This window comes from Panulirus ornatus, chromosome 53 (assembly GCF_036320965.1).
Source record: "Panulirus ornatus isolate Po-2019 chromosome 53, ASM3632096v1, whole genome shotgun sequence".
Taxonomy (NCBI): Eukaryota; Metazoa; Arthropoda; class Malacostraca; order Decapoda; family Palinuridae; genus Panulirus; species Panulirus ornatus.
Genome location: NC_092276.1, coordinates 2,526,564 through 2,541,465, shown reverse-complemented (window position 1 = coordinate 2,541,465; position 14,902 = coordinate 2,526,564). Strand labels below are relative to the sequence as shown.

At 37.3% G+C, this 14,902-nt stretch overlaps 1 protein-coding gene across 2 annotated transcripts in view; it reads right to left on the bottom strand.

Moving 5' to 3' along the window:
* Window positions 1–2,427: 2,427 nt before the first annotated feature.
* Nup153 (Nucleoporin 153kD) overlaps window positions 2,428–14,902 on the bottom strand; it is a 36,206-nt gene continuing 23,731 nt past the window's right edge. For both annotated transcript variants that reach the window (XM_071692427.1, XM_071692426.1), the window contains 3 exons: window positions 9,198–11,850; window positions 8,388–8,473; window positions 2,428–4,517 (listed from right to left, as the gene is read on the bottom strand). In XM_071692427.1, coding sequence (XP_071548528.1) covers window positions 4,433–4,517; window positions 8,388–8,473; window positions 9,198–11,850 — 2,824 coding nt within the window. In that variant the 3' untranslated portion in view covers window positions 2,428–4,432. The remainder of the gene's footprint in view (window positions 4,518–8,387; window positions 8,474–9,197; window positions 11,851–14,902) is intronic.

Genomic DNA, 14,902 nt, shown 5'->3' with positions numbered 1-14,902 from the left:
CGTTCACAATCAATCTCTAGCTGTCATGTATAATGCACCAAAACCACAGCTCCCTTTACACATCCAGGACCCACAAAACTTTCACCCCCCCCCCCCCCCCAAAAAAAAAAGAATAATCATATAAGAGTGGGAAAGATAATCAGCGGCTATTACTGGAATGTCTGAATAATATCTTTTGGAAGATTCATAGAGGTTTTAAGAAAAGAGGAAACAACATTGATGAGAAGAGAGTGGGTAAAGTAAGTGAGCTTGGAAAAAAGATGTGAAAAAATACCACAAGATTGAGTGCACAATATCAAAAGGTGAGAGTAAGTATGAAGCAAAAGGAGTGGGTAAGGAATGGGAAGTATTTAAGGAAGCAGTGCTGGCACATGCAAAATATGAATGTGGCATGCGAATGGTGGGCAGCTTAAGAGTAGTGAGTGATGGAATGAGGAAGTAAAGCTAATAGAGAAAGAGAAAAGGGAGGCATTTTGGAAGAACTCACAGGGAGGGAGTGCAAATGATTGTAGTATGTACAAGAGAAAGCTGCAGGATATCAAGGGGAAGGTGCTGAGGTTGAAAACAGGTTATTTAGGGTGTGTTTGAATAAAGAAAAAATTGGAAAGAAGTGTTTTAAGTTCCAGGGAGTGGACATGGCAGCAAATGGAACCATGGAAGTGGAAGCATGTCATAATATGGGTGATGGGGGAAAGGTTCTCAAAAACTGAAGAATGCATGGGAAGAGATTATTATCTGGGAGGGCAATAGTGGGTATGTTTGAAGGTATAGTAGTCCCAGTAATATTATATGGATGCAAGGCATTGGCTACAGATAAAGCTGCTATGGAGGAGGGTGGATATGTCAAAAATGAAATGTTTGAGGACAATATCTAGCGTGGGGTGGTTTAATCGAGTAAATAATGAAAAAATATAAGAGGTGTGATAATAAAAAGTGTGGTTGAAAGAACTGAAGAGGATATGCTGATACGGTTTGGACACATAGAAAGAATGAGTGAGGAAAGTTTGACAAAGAGGACATCTGTGTCAAAAGATGAAGGAACAAGAACAGGGAGACCAAATTGGAGATGGAAGGATGAAATGAAAAATATTTTAAGCAATTGGGGCCTGAACATGCAGGAGGGTGAAAGGTGTGCACCAGTTAGTGTGATCTGTAATGATGTGGTTTACAGGGGACGATGTGCTGTCAATGGACCGAATCAGGGCATGGGTAAACCAAGGAAAGGTTTGTGGGGCCTAGTTGTGGATAGGGAGCCATAATTTCAATGCATTACACACGACAGCCAGCCAGAGAATGGAAGTGAGTGGATGCGGCCTTTCTTCATCTGTCAATAATGATACCTCAATGAAGCAGGAAATGAAGATCAAGTGCAAAAAAAAATTACTGGTTTTGCTACTGTCATCTTCTATCTATCTCTCCATCTATATCTCTGATGCCAAGTGAACTCCAGTGCCGCTTCTTAGCCTTTAAGGCCTCACCCTTAATAGGCCACTGGCAGAGGGCCAGTCTAGTGCAATGTTGGCAGAGGCTCTTACCTAATGTTTCTACTGACTACTTCAACAAAATGCTCCTACCAACTACTTCGTACCTAATAGTACTACCTAAGTGTTCCACAACTTCTATCTATTGCTCCTACCATTTCGCCAAAAGGCAGGGCTAGCACATAGTACTCACCACAGGAAATCTAGAGTTACGAAGAATGAGCTGTGTGAGTTGAGTGTTGTCAGTGTTGTCAAGTGTTGTATGTGACAGGGAAAGAAATTTTGTGTTTGTGGACAGAATGCCAGCAGCCCACATGTAGGTGAGGCAGAAAGAAAAGACAGCTACTTGGAACAGAGGAATGAAACTTGACAACTAATGAAGTGCTGGCTCACTATGCAGCTACCACTATCCCTCCTGATACCCAGGCAGTTAGTACTAGTAATATACCGCTCAGGTCGTTGGCTGCCTACCAACTACTACCTGCCTTACAGTGAACTGCTGGAATTGCTACCTAAAGTAAGAGCACATTCCTCTGGAGCTGTTTATCAAGTACAAAAAATATACTGCTCTGTTCAAATTATTACAAAAGTGTTTCACAATATGGTTATAAAATTCAATGATCACACGTACTATCCCAACATAAAATATATCAGAATAGTATATAAGCCACTGCATACAGCATAATTAAATAACTCAGCACAAATGGCACACTTTTAAATGATATCATCATGCAACAATTACATTCGTAAAACATCTAGCTAACTTTCTGAATTAACTACACCTCAAAATTCACGAGGTAACCAAGTAAGAAACTGATACAGTGCAGGCATGACAATGCTAGCATTAAATATAATTTGCAATCTTCAAATACAAAATATTTGCCAATGTTCTAATGTTAAAAGTTTATAAAAAAAAAAAAAACAAAGGAAAATAGAAAGAGTAATGTTGTAGTATAGAATGCTCCTTTATTGAACATTTCACTCACACTGAGTAATGCAAAACTGAAGACACATACACTGAGCAGTCTAACTCCTTCACACACGCACACTTCACAGCTTTGTACACGTGAAAGTCACGTTAATATAAAATAATATTAATGATACGGCTAATTACAATAATAAACCTCTCAGGGATCCAACAGACAGGACAATACAAGGGGCGGTACACTCTGTATCTCACAACCAACCGCTTAGCACGCAGTCACGGCAGCACCCTCCCAATAACACAGCATGTCCGTCAATATACCACACTAATGAAGTGTTCATGTACAATTATAAGGAGTGAGCCTGCCTGGGTATACTATTTACATCACTTATACATATTCATAGAAGCGCACGTTTGCCGCATCTGAAAGAGGCCTTGCGTCTGGCATGAGCAACAACACTAAATGTGGTGAATGCTGTTGATGACTGATGCTAAGGGGCAGTGCCAGCCCTATATCAAGGGCTTTCAGAAGAAAACCTATTATACAAACAAAAAGGAAAGGACCTCACTATCAATCATCTATAGCAAACACCAAACATAAAATGCTAGATTCATCTGGACTATTTATTTATTAAAAATGTACAGCCATGTTATAGCAAGACATCAGAATAGATCTGTGCGACATGAGAACTATGAACATTCCTAATGAGAACAACATGCCCATCAATATGGACAAAGAATATAAAATATTCAACAATGTTCTCTAACAAGGAACAGTGAAACAATATTACTAGAAAGGCTGGCTAAGCCTCCCATATATACAAAGAATGTTCATAGCACTTGAATATTTTTCATATCTTTGAGAAACCAAAGCTAAACATTGTGTTGTCTTGTGAAAATGAAGCTTAGAGTGTTTTTCCTGTGCAACATACTTGAAAAATTACTTTCCTCCTCATGAAATAATCCAGCTGCATACACGATTAGGGCCTAAATAAATAATAAAATAATTTGTGCAAAAAAATATCAAAACAATCATCCGTTTGGCACAATGGATGAAACTGGCTATGAATTACACAGGAAAAGCAAATACCGAGATCCAAATTCACAAGGTTTACATATATGTGAGTGTTAAGAGGAATACCTTACACAATTTCATATTCATAAATGAAACATTTTCTTCTGATGAATGTCACACAGAAAGAGATCGTTCAGGAGTTTAAAATCACAATAAAAAGCAACATGAAAATGAAATTGTGACAGTTCCCTGACACACTTCCGGACATATGGTGTGGACAGCTAATTATGTACACTTGAATCAATTCACCTATTTAAGACAAGAGATCACATGTCAGCCTCTTATCATATATGGATTTATATATGTTTACAGTTTTATATATATATATATTTTTTTACAAAACTTCTTTCTTCCATTGTTAATCAAAACACCCTAGTTTTATGCCATTTCAATTCTTAAGTCTTGTTCACAGGTATAAAATGCTTGTACTCCCAATACATCGTTTCCCTTCTAGTTTACAAGGAACATGTGTGTATATAACAATAATCATTTTTTTCTCAAAAATTGGCATCCTGTAATTCCCCTAAAAAACCCTGAAATCAATAATAGGCCTAGTAAACGATATTCAAATTAGGTCTTCCCTGTAATAGCTTCATCACAAATGGAAACATATCAGTGAAAGCAAAAATGCTAGAGGCTGTACTACTGAAGCATTTATAAGTTCATCAGTATACTGGGAAAATGCCTAGAGACTCAAAAGACTAATGTATATCTTTTGTAAAGTATGTTTTATCTAAGCAACAGCATTTCAATTGTAATAACTCATGGTTTAAGACAGTAACAGCCCCACAAGATAACAAGCTCCAGATATATATATATATATATATATATATATATATATATATATATATATATATATATATATATATATATATATATATATATCTGTATGTGTATGTATATATAAAAACTAGAATTCAAAGACACAGTTTGGTAACACCACTTGAGGCATTACTGCTTCCTGGGGTTTCGCCTGACTGCCTTCTTCATTACACGTCGACTAGGAGGCGCAGGGGAGTTAAATGGATTATCTGGGCTGAAAGAGTAAGATGGGTTAAAGTTAAAGTCTGTCTCCATAATGACAATTCATAATTAATGAAATTTTTTCATTAGCCAACACAGCACTTTTATTTGCTGAGAATAAGGAGGAGTTGCAAAATGATGTAAGTGTGTTCTGATTTGTGTAAGCATAAGCGACTGAAGTTTTAGATGTGAGTAAAGGTAAGTTATCGTGAACGAAAGGAAACATTGAAAGCATAGATTCTGCAAAGCCCTATAGAATGAGAGAAAGAAAATGTCCTAAACTGTGATACAGATATGGGGGGAGATATTTACACAGAGACAAAATTTAAGCATTTGAGAGCTATCTTGGGTAAGGCTGGTGGTGCTGCTTAAGAAGATATAAGATGTAAAGACATACTTTCAATGGATAAAAGTGGACGAATGGAACACGATGACTGATGACTTGGTAAATCTGAACATACATACATAAACCTAAGAAGTTGTTCAATTATAAACAATGATTAAGAATTGGGGCCATACTAATGCAACAGGATTAGAGGCAATAAAACATTCAGACACTATTTAAGAAGTAGGTGAAGCAACCCTGACGTGTAAGTCAGAGACATGAATGTAGATTCACGTACCCACAAAGCCTAGCACAGGATGACAGTTGTTTCCAGTATATGAATTATCAGGTGTGCATATAAATAAAATAGAATAGTAAGAAAACTGTAGATTTCAAAATCTAACACCAATAGAATATGATGAAAATTCAAGAGTGAGTGCAGAAAACAATGAGAATGCAAGTAGGAAAGGAAATGACCAAGTAGCAAAGGAAATGACAATTTCCACAGATATGACGATGGACATCAAGAAAGATTTAAGAAGAGACACAGACAATTTAATGAAACCAACAAAGAAAATACCATAAATAATCATAATCAAGAAAATAGATGGAGTGCAAATGAAAACATCAAAGATGCCATAAAAAGAAAAAATCAAGAAAGGCTAAAATATGATTATACAAATAAATATCACTCTTTACCAAAAAAGCAAAATGGCATGATGGTATGAACCAACATTAGCTACATAGAATACACAGAACAAAACAAAACTGGAAAATTAGATGGAACAAGAACTTGAGCAATTACTGCCTACATTAAGACTATTACAAAAACACAAGGGACCAATAGAATTCGTTTTTATCACAGAACCAAATAGTATCTTAGCAGAAATGAAAAGAGCAAATGTCAAATCACACACATAACTGAGATAAATAGCACCTCTTTATGACAGAAATGAACTACACATGAGAAATCAAACAACATAAGGGAAAACACAATAACCAAAAATCAGCTTATCTATAACAGACTCCTTGGCAGATATATACAAAAACATATAAAGTATAAAAGGTGAGACCATTAGCATCAAAGTAACTTACATCAATGAATAAACAAAGGCTAACAAAAAATTCCCATTCGAATGTCAAAAACAGCTTAATTCAATAGAAATACATGTCCATAAAACACTAAAAGGAAAACAAACAATGAAGATACTTTAAGGAAACTAAACAATGAAGAAAATAAATGTGAACTAATAATGTGTGGCAACTGCCTCATGCTGGCCCTATCATCATGGTTCAATCTAATTAATTCATGTGATTCAGTCAGCCATGTGGATGGAAAACGCACACCAAGAGAGAGCAATACAGTACAGTCATTATAGTGACTTTAATCTTCACAAATGGGATGACATTGTTTTTAGATATATAAGTAAATAATACAAGTTTATCAGTTCATATCAGAGAAATCATGATAGCTTATAAGATGGAAATGAACATTTGATATATCATGTGACATGACAGAAAAGAACAATGGGCTCAGATATAAATTATCACCAAGACAAATCAGAATGAAGGAAAAATAATCAAGAGGATTCTGAACACAAATTGGAAAGGGAAAAAAACATAAACATACAGCGAGATACTTGGCCAAATCATTCATCACTTACCAAAGAAAAAGAAAACTGGTACAAAAATGAAAATACCTAAAGAAACTAATACAACTAATGCTGATCAAGTATTACAGCATTTTCTGATCACTTTCATAAACTCCAACTACATACATATAATCATGCATGAAATAAAACTGGTTTCAAGTACACAGACAAAGAGGTTCAAACTATATAAACAGCTCTTAGTTACCCAACTTAAGAAGACATATAGATTTGCTGGTGATAATCCAACAGAGTGAGAAATATTGTATCTGAGGTAAGATATATATGGTTCAGGAAAACACTCCTGAATACACATAAACAGACATTTCATCTAATGTCACTCCACAGGAAAGGATGTCAGCTGAAACTTACAGTAGATAAGAAATCTAATCTGCTGCAGATAAATGAAGAATGTGTAGAAGGATAGAACATTATCTAGGAGAAAAAAATGGGTAAGTTTGAAGGAATAGTGGTTCTAAAAATGTTATATAGTTGTGAGGCATGGGCTATAGATTGGGTTGTACAGAGGAGGGTGGATGTGTTGGAAATGAAATGTTTGAGGACAGCATGTGGTGTGAGGGAATTTGATCGAGTAAGTAATGAATGGATAAGAGAGATGTGTGGAAATAAAAAGTGTGTGGTTAAGAGAGCAGAAGAGGGTATGCTGAAATGATTCGGACATGGAGAGAATGAGTGAGGAAAGACTGACAAAAGAGGATATATGCATCACAGGCTGAGGAAACAAGGAGAATCGGGAGACCAAATTGGAGGTGGAAGGATGAAGTGAAAAAGATTTTGAGTGATCAAGACCTGAACATACAGGAGGGTGAGAGGTGTGCAAGGAATAGGGTGAATTGAAATGCTGTGTGATACCAAGGTCGACATGCTGTCAATGGACTGAACCAGGGCATGTGAAGCGTATGGGGTAAACCATGGAAAGGTCTGTGGGGCCTGGATGTGGATAAGGAGCTGTAATTTTAGTGCATTAAACAGGACAGCTAGAGAATTAGAGAATCAGTGTGAATGAATGTGGCCTTTTTTGTCTGTTTTCCTGGCACTACCTCGCTGAAGTAGGGGGTAGCGATGCTGTTTCCTGTGGGGGGGGGTAGTGCCGGGAATAAATGAAGGCAAGCAAGTATGAACTTGTACATGTGTATTTATGTATATGTCTGTGTATGTGTATGTATATGTTGATAAGTATATGTATGTATATGTGCACGTATGGGTGTTTATGTACATATATGTGGATATGAGTGGACGAGCCATCTTTCATCGGTCACCTGGCGATACCTCGCCGACACGGGAAACAGCGATTATGTATAATAATAATAATGAAAAAAATATATAAAAGTATGACATTTAATTGTAGCAAACAGAAATGACAAAGGACCTTAATTAGACTAAAGAACAAATACAAAACAATTATTGTACTCATGTTCAGAATAATGATGTGCCTTCCCCAAGGCAGTAAATATATGATGTAATCATGGTCTATATTTAAATATCATCCTGTTCATTCAACTGTCAATGATTACCACTGGCACATTTAAGCAGAAGCCAACTACACAATCATTAGCAAATAAATTTTTCTTTCACAATTTTCCAAGAATATATGCACATTAAGGTCTGCTCAAATAACATGAACACACACACTACTTCTGTCACTGTCTTGAAGTGCCACATTCACCCTTGCATTACATTTTAGGTTACCCACTAACAATGAGTCGTGATTTACAATGAAATGGTATAACCGAAATGCACGTGAAAATAAGAAAGCAACAAGTACGTTTTAATGCCACTATTAAACTAAGGCCGGAATACATACCCAGATTTTTTTCCCATAAGCTCAAAAATAAACACCACCAATGCCAAGTTAATTAAATGAACAGAAAAAATATCAAATACTAACCCAATTGAAGATGCTGGTGTTGGGACTTCTGTATTTGCAGTACCAAACTTGAAAATTTCAACTTGTGAAGTACTATTGGCTGAACCCTGCAAATGCAATCATAAGTCATTAAGTATATATCTATATATATATATAGAGAGAGAGAGAGAGAGAGAGAGAGACTACCTATGGTATTATGCCAGAATGGCTGGGCTAGCACATAACATGACCAAATGTCCTGTTTACTGCAATAGAGTACTTAATCACAATTAATTTGCCAAAAGGCAGGGCTAGTATGGAATACTCACTGCAGGAAAATACAGAGTTGCAAAGTACAAGTGACTTGTTACATGGAGAGAGTGAAAATGGACTGAAAGCCAGCTGCTAATGTGATGTTCATGAATAAAGGTAAGACAACTATCTAGGATAAAGCACTGACACTTCACAACCACTTAATTGCTGGCTCATTGTAGTTGTCATTCATCCTCCCGAAACCAAGGTAGGTACTAACAGTAATGTACTTCCCTGGTTGATACATGCCTTTCAACTAATACCAACGAGAGAGAGAGAGAGAGAGAGAGAGAGAGAGAGAGAAGAGGGTAGAGGAGGAAGATAAAATGATACAAATTAAACCATGTTGATGGCTTAAGGCTCCTGCAATATCCTTGTCCTCAAGGACTTTTCAATATTAACACTCCATTTCCCATATGTATGTATGACTGCATGCATGTATCTATCTTTCTAATTATCAATATTCTATTTCTCATCTAAAAGGGGTGGATCAGGCCTACAAAGTGTATACCATATCACTCACACATCCTTAAGACGTACCTGGCCAAATAAGAAAATCCTTGAATTGGACTGTGCCGCTGCAAAGTTGAAGCCTTGAGTTCCTGTGTTGTTTGCAGCTTGCCCAAAATCGAAACCTGCGCTTGTTTTCTCTGGAGGCTGTCCAAAGACAAAGTTTTGAGTGGAACTACTGTTGTTGCTACCAAATGCTGGAGCTGCACTACCAAAAGCTGTTGCTGGGTTCCCAAATGCCGTTGCTGGAGCCGTGGCTGCAGGGGCAGGGGGATTACTGTTGCCAAACTGGAAACTAGGAGTTGCACTGGATGCAGGTGCTCTGGCTCCAAATGCCAGGGTGGATGATGGAATTTCTCTGAAGCCTGAGCCTGCATTCAGCTTGCTCTCTTTACTACCAAATGTGAATAGGGAAGAAGAGGCACTAACACCATTGTTAATACCACCTACTGATGGTGAACTAAAGGTCATCTTCTTTGCAGGCTCATCTGCATCAGAGGAACCCCTTTTTGTGCTGAAGTTAAATATGGATGCTGATTTGGACTCCTTACTGACTGAGGGTGGGTTAAAGGAGAATGGTGCTGCTACACTGGTCTTTGATTCTTTGTCACTAAATGTAAACGTACCTGCAGCTGGTGTTGCATTCTCCCCTGTACTAGCACCGAATATTAAAGTAGATGATGATTCAGATGTTGAATCTGTAACCTTAGAAGCGCCAAAAGAAAGTGGGTTTGCATTTTTATCATTATCTTTACAAGCTGCAGTTAATACATTATTAAAAGTAAAGAATGGTTTTTCAACACTATCCACATTATCATCAAGTTTATTTCCAGATGAAAATATATCACTTGGTTTGGGGTTCTCCTTTTTAAGTGCATCAAGATCATTTTCAGACTTAAGTTCTACAGCAGAACTATTTTCATTTGCAAGATCTTTTCCCTGATCTTCTTTTACAGTAGACTTTACCTGTGTTCCTGAACCAAAACTAAAGGTAACTTCTGTCTTATTTCCAGAATCAAACTGAAATACTGGATTTGGAACAGTCACATTTTCTGAACTATTTTCATTGGATTTACTAGTGGAAACTAATTCACTCGATGGTTCATTTATTTCTGACTTACTAACATCTGCTACTTCTGCTTCAGTGTGTAATACTTCACTTGGTTGTTCAATTATTTCTTTCTCTTTAGAGTTTGATGACTGAACACCAAAACTGAAACCAACACTAGCACTCGTTTTTTTTTCTTTTGACTCAACATTTTCAGAATTAGAGCTAAAAGAAAATCCAGTCAGAGCATTTGGTTTCTCTGTAGGCACTCCAAACTTAAACCCTGAATTTCCTTGACTGTTACTGTCTTCTGCACTTTTGGCACTAACCCCAAATTTAAAACTACTAGATTTCAATTCAGACTGAGAGTTACTTATACCAAACTTAAAAGTAGAATTTGTGGAAGATAAGTCATTTGTATTTGCACCAAACTTGAAGTTTCCAGTTATGGCTTGAGACACGTTAGCAGCACCTGGCCTTGGGGTTTCACATGATATGCACTTCGTGGCATCACTTTTGTTTCGAACTAAACACGTGTCACATTCCCACTCACCTTTGCCTTTGGTAAATGCAGAACCAAACCCTACATCTGCTTTTTCTTCCTTATTATCTATAACTTTACTCACTTCTTGCATTACTGCAGATACATTTCTATTTCCAGGTTTAGGAGTTTCACAAGCAACACATTTTTCCACAGAGTCCTTATTTCTTAACATACATGTATCACACTCCCATTCATCAGACGACTTTTTAAAAGCATCTCCCCACCCAATCACATTCTCCGTTAAAGGTGGAGGTTTCTCCTCTACATTACCAAAACAAGAAGTACTCTCGTTAGTACTGCTATTTGAAATCTGTTCAGGTTTCTGGCTTTCACAAGCAACACACTTAACAGAAGAATTCTTATTCCTAACCATACACTGACTACACTCCCATTCATCACTGGATTTCTTGAAGGCTGAACCAAATCCAGAAACCTCATGTGATGTTTCACTTTCCTCAACCACACTATTGACAGACTGTTCAGAGACAGTCTTAGAACCAAATGTAAATAACGTTTTTGAATTAGGTGCATCACATGTCTCTAATTTTTCTCCAAGGCTGTTTGAAAGAGATGTTGTTGTCTGGAGTTTATCCGAAATATCCCCTTTGGGCTTAAGAATGTCTAATATACTTCCTTCTTTAAGTTTTTCAGCTGTGGGGACAACTTTCTTGGTGCTTGTTTTTAGTTTTGGTGCTGAAGAAGGGGTACTACTATTAAACATTAGTGAAGCTGGTGCCACTGTAGTACAGGAACTATCAGAAAATATATTACCCTCATTAATCAACACAGGACTTCTGAATGTAAACTTTGGAGCACTGGGAAGAGTCTCACTATCTGACTGGGTATCCACTATTTTTGGAACTGAAAATTTGAATCCCTTGGACGAAGAGGTGAAATTTGAAGGTGAACTTGTTACTGGTGATGGGATTGATAAATCTATCTTTGGAAGAGAAAACATGGTTAGTGGGACAGATGGGAGTTGGGGTTCTTCAATAACTTCATTTTCATCTTGTCTAGTGGAACTTCTTCCACTATCAACAACTTTAGACTTCATCTTGCCACCAACCTTCTTTGATGGCTGTGATGATTCACTGAAAAAGAAGAGAAAAATCCCAATAAGAACAACTCAATAGTTTTTTCTGACCATAGATATTCAATTCATAGATATCTAATGTATGTATGACTCATGGTGAGGTGCCTGAGGATTGGCGGAATGCTTGCATAGTGCCATTGTACAAAGGCAAAGGGGATAAGAGTGAGTGCTCAAATTACAGAGGTATAAGTTTGTTGAGTATTCCTGGTAAATTATATGGGAGGGTATTGATTGAGACGGTGAAGGCATGTACAGAGCATCAGATTGGGGAAGAGCAGAGTGGTAGAGGATGTGTGGATCAGGTGTTTGCTTTGAAGAATGTATGTGAGAAATACTTAGAAAAGCAAATGGATTTGTATGTAGCATTTATGGATCTGGAGAAGGCATATGATAGAGTTGATAGAGATGCTCTGTGGAAGGTATTAAGAATATATGGTGTGGGAGGCAAGTTGTTAGAAGCAGTGAAAAGTTTTTATCAAGGATGTAAGGCATGTGTACTTGTAGGAAGAGAGGAAAGTGATTGGTTCTCAGTGAATGTAGGTTTGCGGCAGGGGTGTGTGATGTCTCCATGGTTGTTTAATTTGTTTATGGATGGGGTTGTTAGGGAGGTGAATGCAAGAGTTTTGGAAAGAGGGGCAAGTATGAAGTCTGTTGGGGATGAGAGAGCTTGGGAAGTGAGTCAGTTGTTGTTCGCTGATCATACAGTGCTGGTGGCTGATTCATGTGAGAAACTGCAGAAGCTGGTGACTGAGTTTGGTAAAGTGTGTGAAAGAAGAAAGTTAAGAGTAAATGTGAATAAGAGCAAGGTTATTAGGTACAGTAGGGTTGAGGGTCAAGTCAATTGGGAGGTAAGTTTGAATGGAGAAAAACTGGAGGAAGTAAAGTGTTTTAGATATCTGGGAGTGGATCTGGCAGCGGATGGAACCATGGAAGCGGAAGTGGATCATAGGGTGGGGGAGGGGGCGAAAATTCTAGGAGCCTTGAAGAATGTGTGGAAGTCGAGAACATTATCTCGGAAAGCAAAAATGGGTATGTTTGAAGGAATAGTGGTTCCAACAATGTTGTAGGGTTGCGAGGCGTGGGCTATGGATAGAGTTGTGCGCAGGAGGATGGATGTGCTGGAAATGAGATGTTTGAGGACAATGTGTGGTGTGAGGTGGTTTGATCGAGTAAGTAACGTAAGGGTGAGAGAGATGTGTGGAAATAAAAAGTGTGGTTGAGAGAGCAGAAGAGGGTGTTTTGAAATGGTTTGGGCACATGGAGAGAATGAGTGAGGAAAGATTGACCAAGAGGATATATGTGTCAGAGGTGGAGGGAACGAGGAGAAGTGGGAGACCAAATTGGAGGTGGAAAGATGGAGTGAAAAAGATTTTGTGTGATCGGGGCCTGAACATGCAGGAGGGTGAAAGGAGGGCAAGGAATAGAGTGAACTGGATCGATGTGGTATACTGGGGTTGACGTGCTGTCAGTGGATTGAATCAGGGCATGTGAAGCGTCTGGGGTAAACCATGGAACGCTGTGTAGGTATGTATATTTGCGTGTGTGGACGTATGTATATACATGCGTATGGGGGTGGGTTGGGCCATTTCTTTCGTCTGTTTCCTTGCGCTACCTCGCAAACGTGAAAGACAGTGGCAAAAAAGATATTCAATTTACACACCTTCAACTGACTGAGTGATTATATGGAATTTGTAAAGCACTGAGATATACTAACTATTCATTGCTTTTTTAACATGAAATAGATATCTAAAAGCTTCAAAATATTTACATAAATTTGTACATACATACTTTGGTTTCCTTTGAAGTATATTTAAAAGCTTGATACTATTCATGTAAAACTAAACATTTTGGCCTCCCTTAAAAAATTCATGTCTATACAAAGTAACATCATTGTCTAAAATTTCCCCAGTACTTTTATTTCTTCCAGTTATGATGCAAATGATATCTGACTTGGTGACTTATATATATTTTTTGCCATACCATTAGTGCAAGGTCCCCAGCAATACTGCAACTACAAGTGTCATACATTGGTGAAGGTCTCCTCTCCATCAAGTGACTATGGGTCAACATAATATAACAAAACCTAAGTCACCAAAGAATTGTCTCAAAATGGAAACTCCTGCTAAAGGAGGAATGCTATATCCTGGCAATCCATGAATCAACATACTTCAACCAATCCTATGCCAACAAACAATTGGCCTGAAACGATGATGCCTGTTGAAAGAGGAATGCCATACTTCAACATTTCTTTATTCTCTGTAGTTTGTTATTCATTTAACTTGTAAGTCCCATTTAGCTCACCATTTACATCTAATATTATCATCTCATCACAAAAAACTACTGTGATATGTGTCTCTTGTACATAAATAGCTAAATATAACTGCTTAGTCAATTTTGGCATCTGCTATTCCATTATCAAAAACACTAAGGTATCTAAGACACAAAAAAAATTCTATATTGTTATGCTCAGAATGGAGTCTTAATATTTAATATAGGTCTCTTTGAGCTATGAGATGTATTTTAGCAAAGTATGATATGGCATTCTGAGAATCTGAATACAATGTAAATTTCTTTAAAGGAAACTGCTCAATTAACTCAGTTGCACCATGAATACCATACAGTTATGCAGCAAATATTACATTCTTTCTTGGTAGTTTTGATATAAGAGATTTATCTTCAATACTAAATCAAAGCATAAACCTTTATAAAAAAAAATCTACCATCGGCGAACTTCTTTGATTTACTTACTTAAATAGCATCATTCTGAAGGAATTTACTTTATGCTATTATAGAAGTATGTTGATTTTTAGTTACTTTCATCAAATTCCTGCAATATTTGATCTGAGGAACCTTCCAAGGAGAGAACCAAGCAAAACCTACTTCTCAAATTTAGTCAAGTCTAAACTACTCATCAGTGACAATCTCTACTGTTACATTAAAAGTCTTTTAGGACACTGAATGTTTTAAATGAAATACCTTGGTCCTCTCAACAACAAAAACATACTTATATCTAGAGTCAACTGGGGTACTTTTAAGCCTAAACAGATACC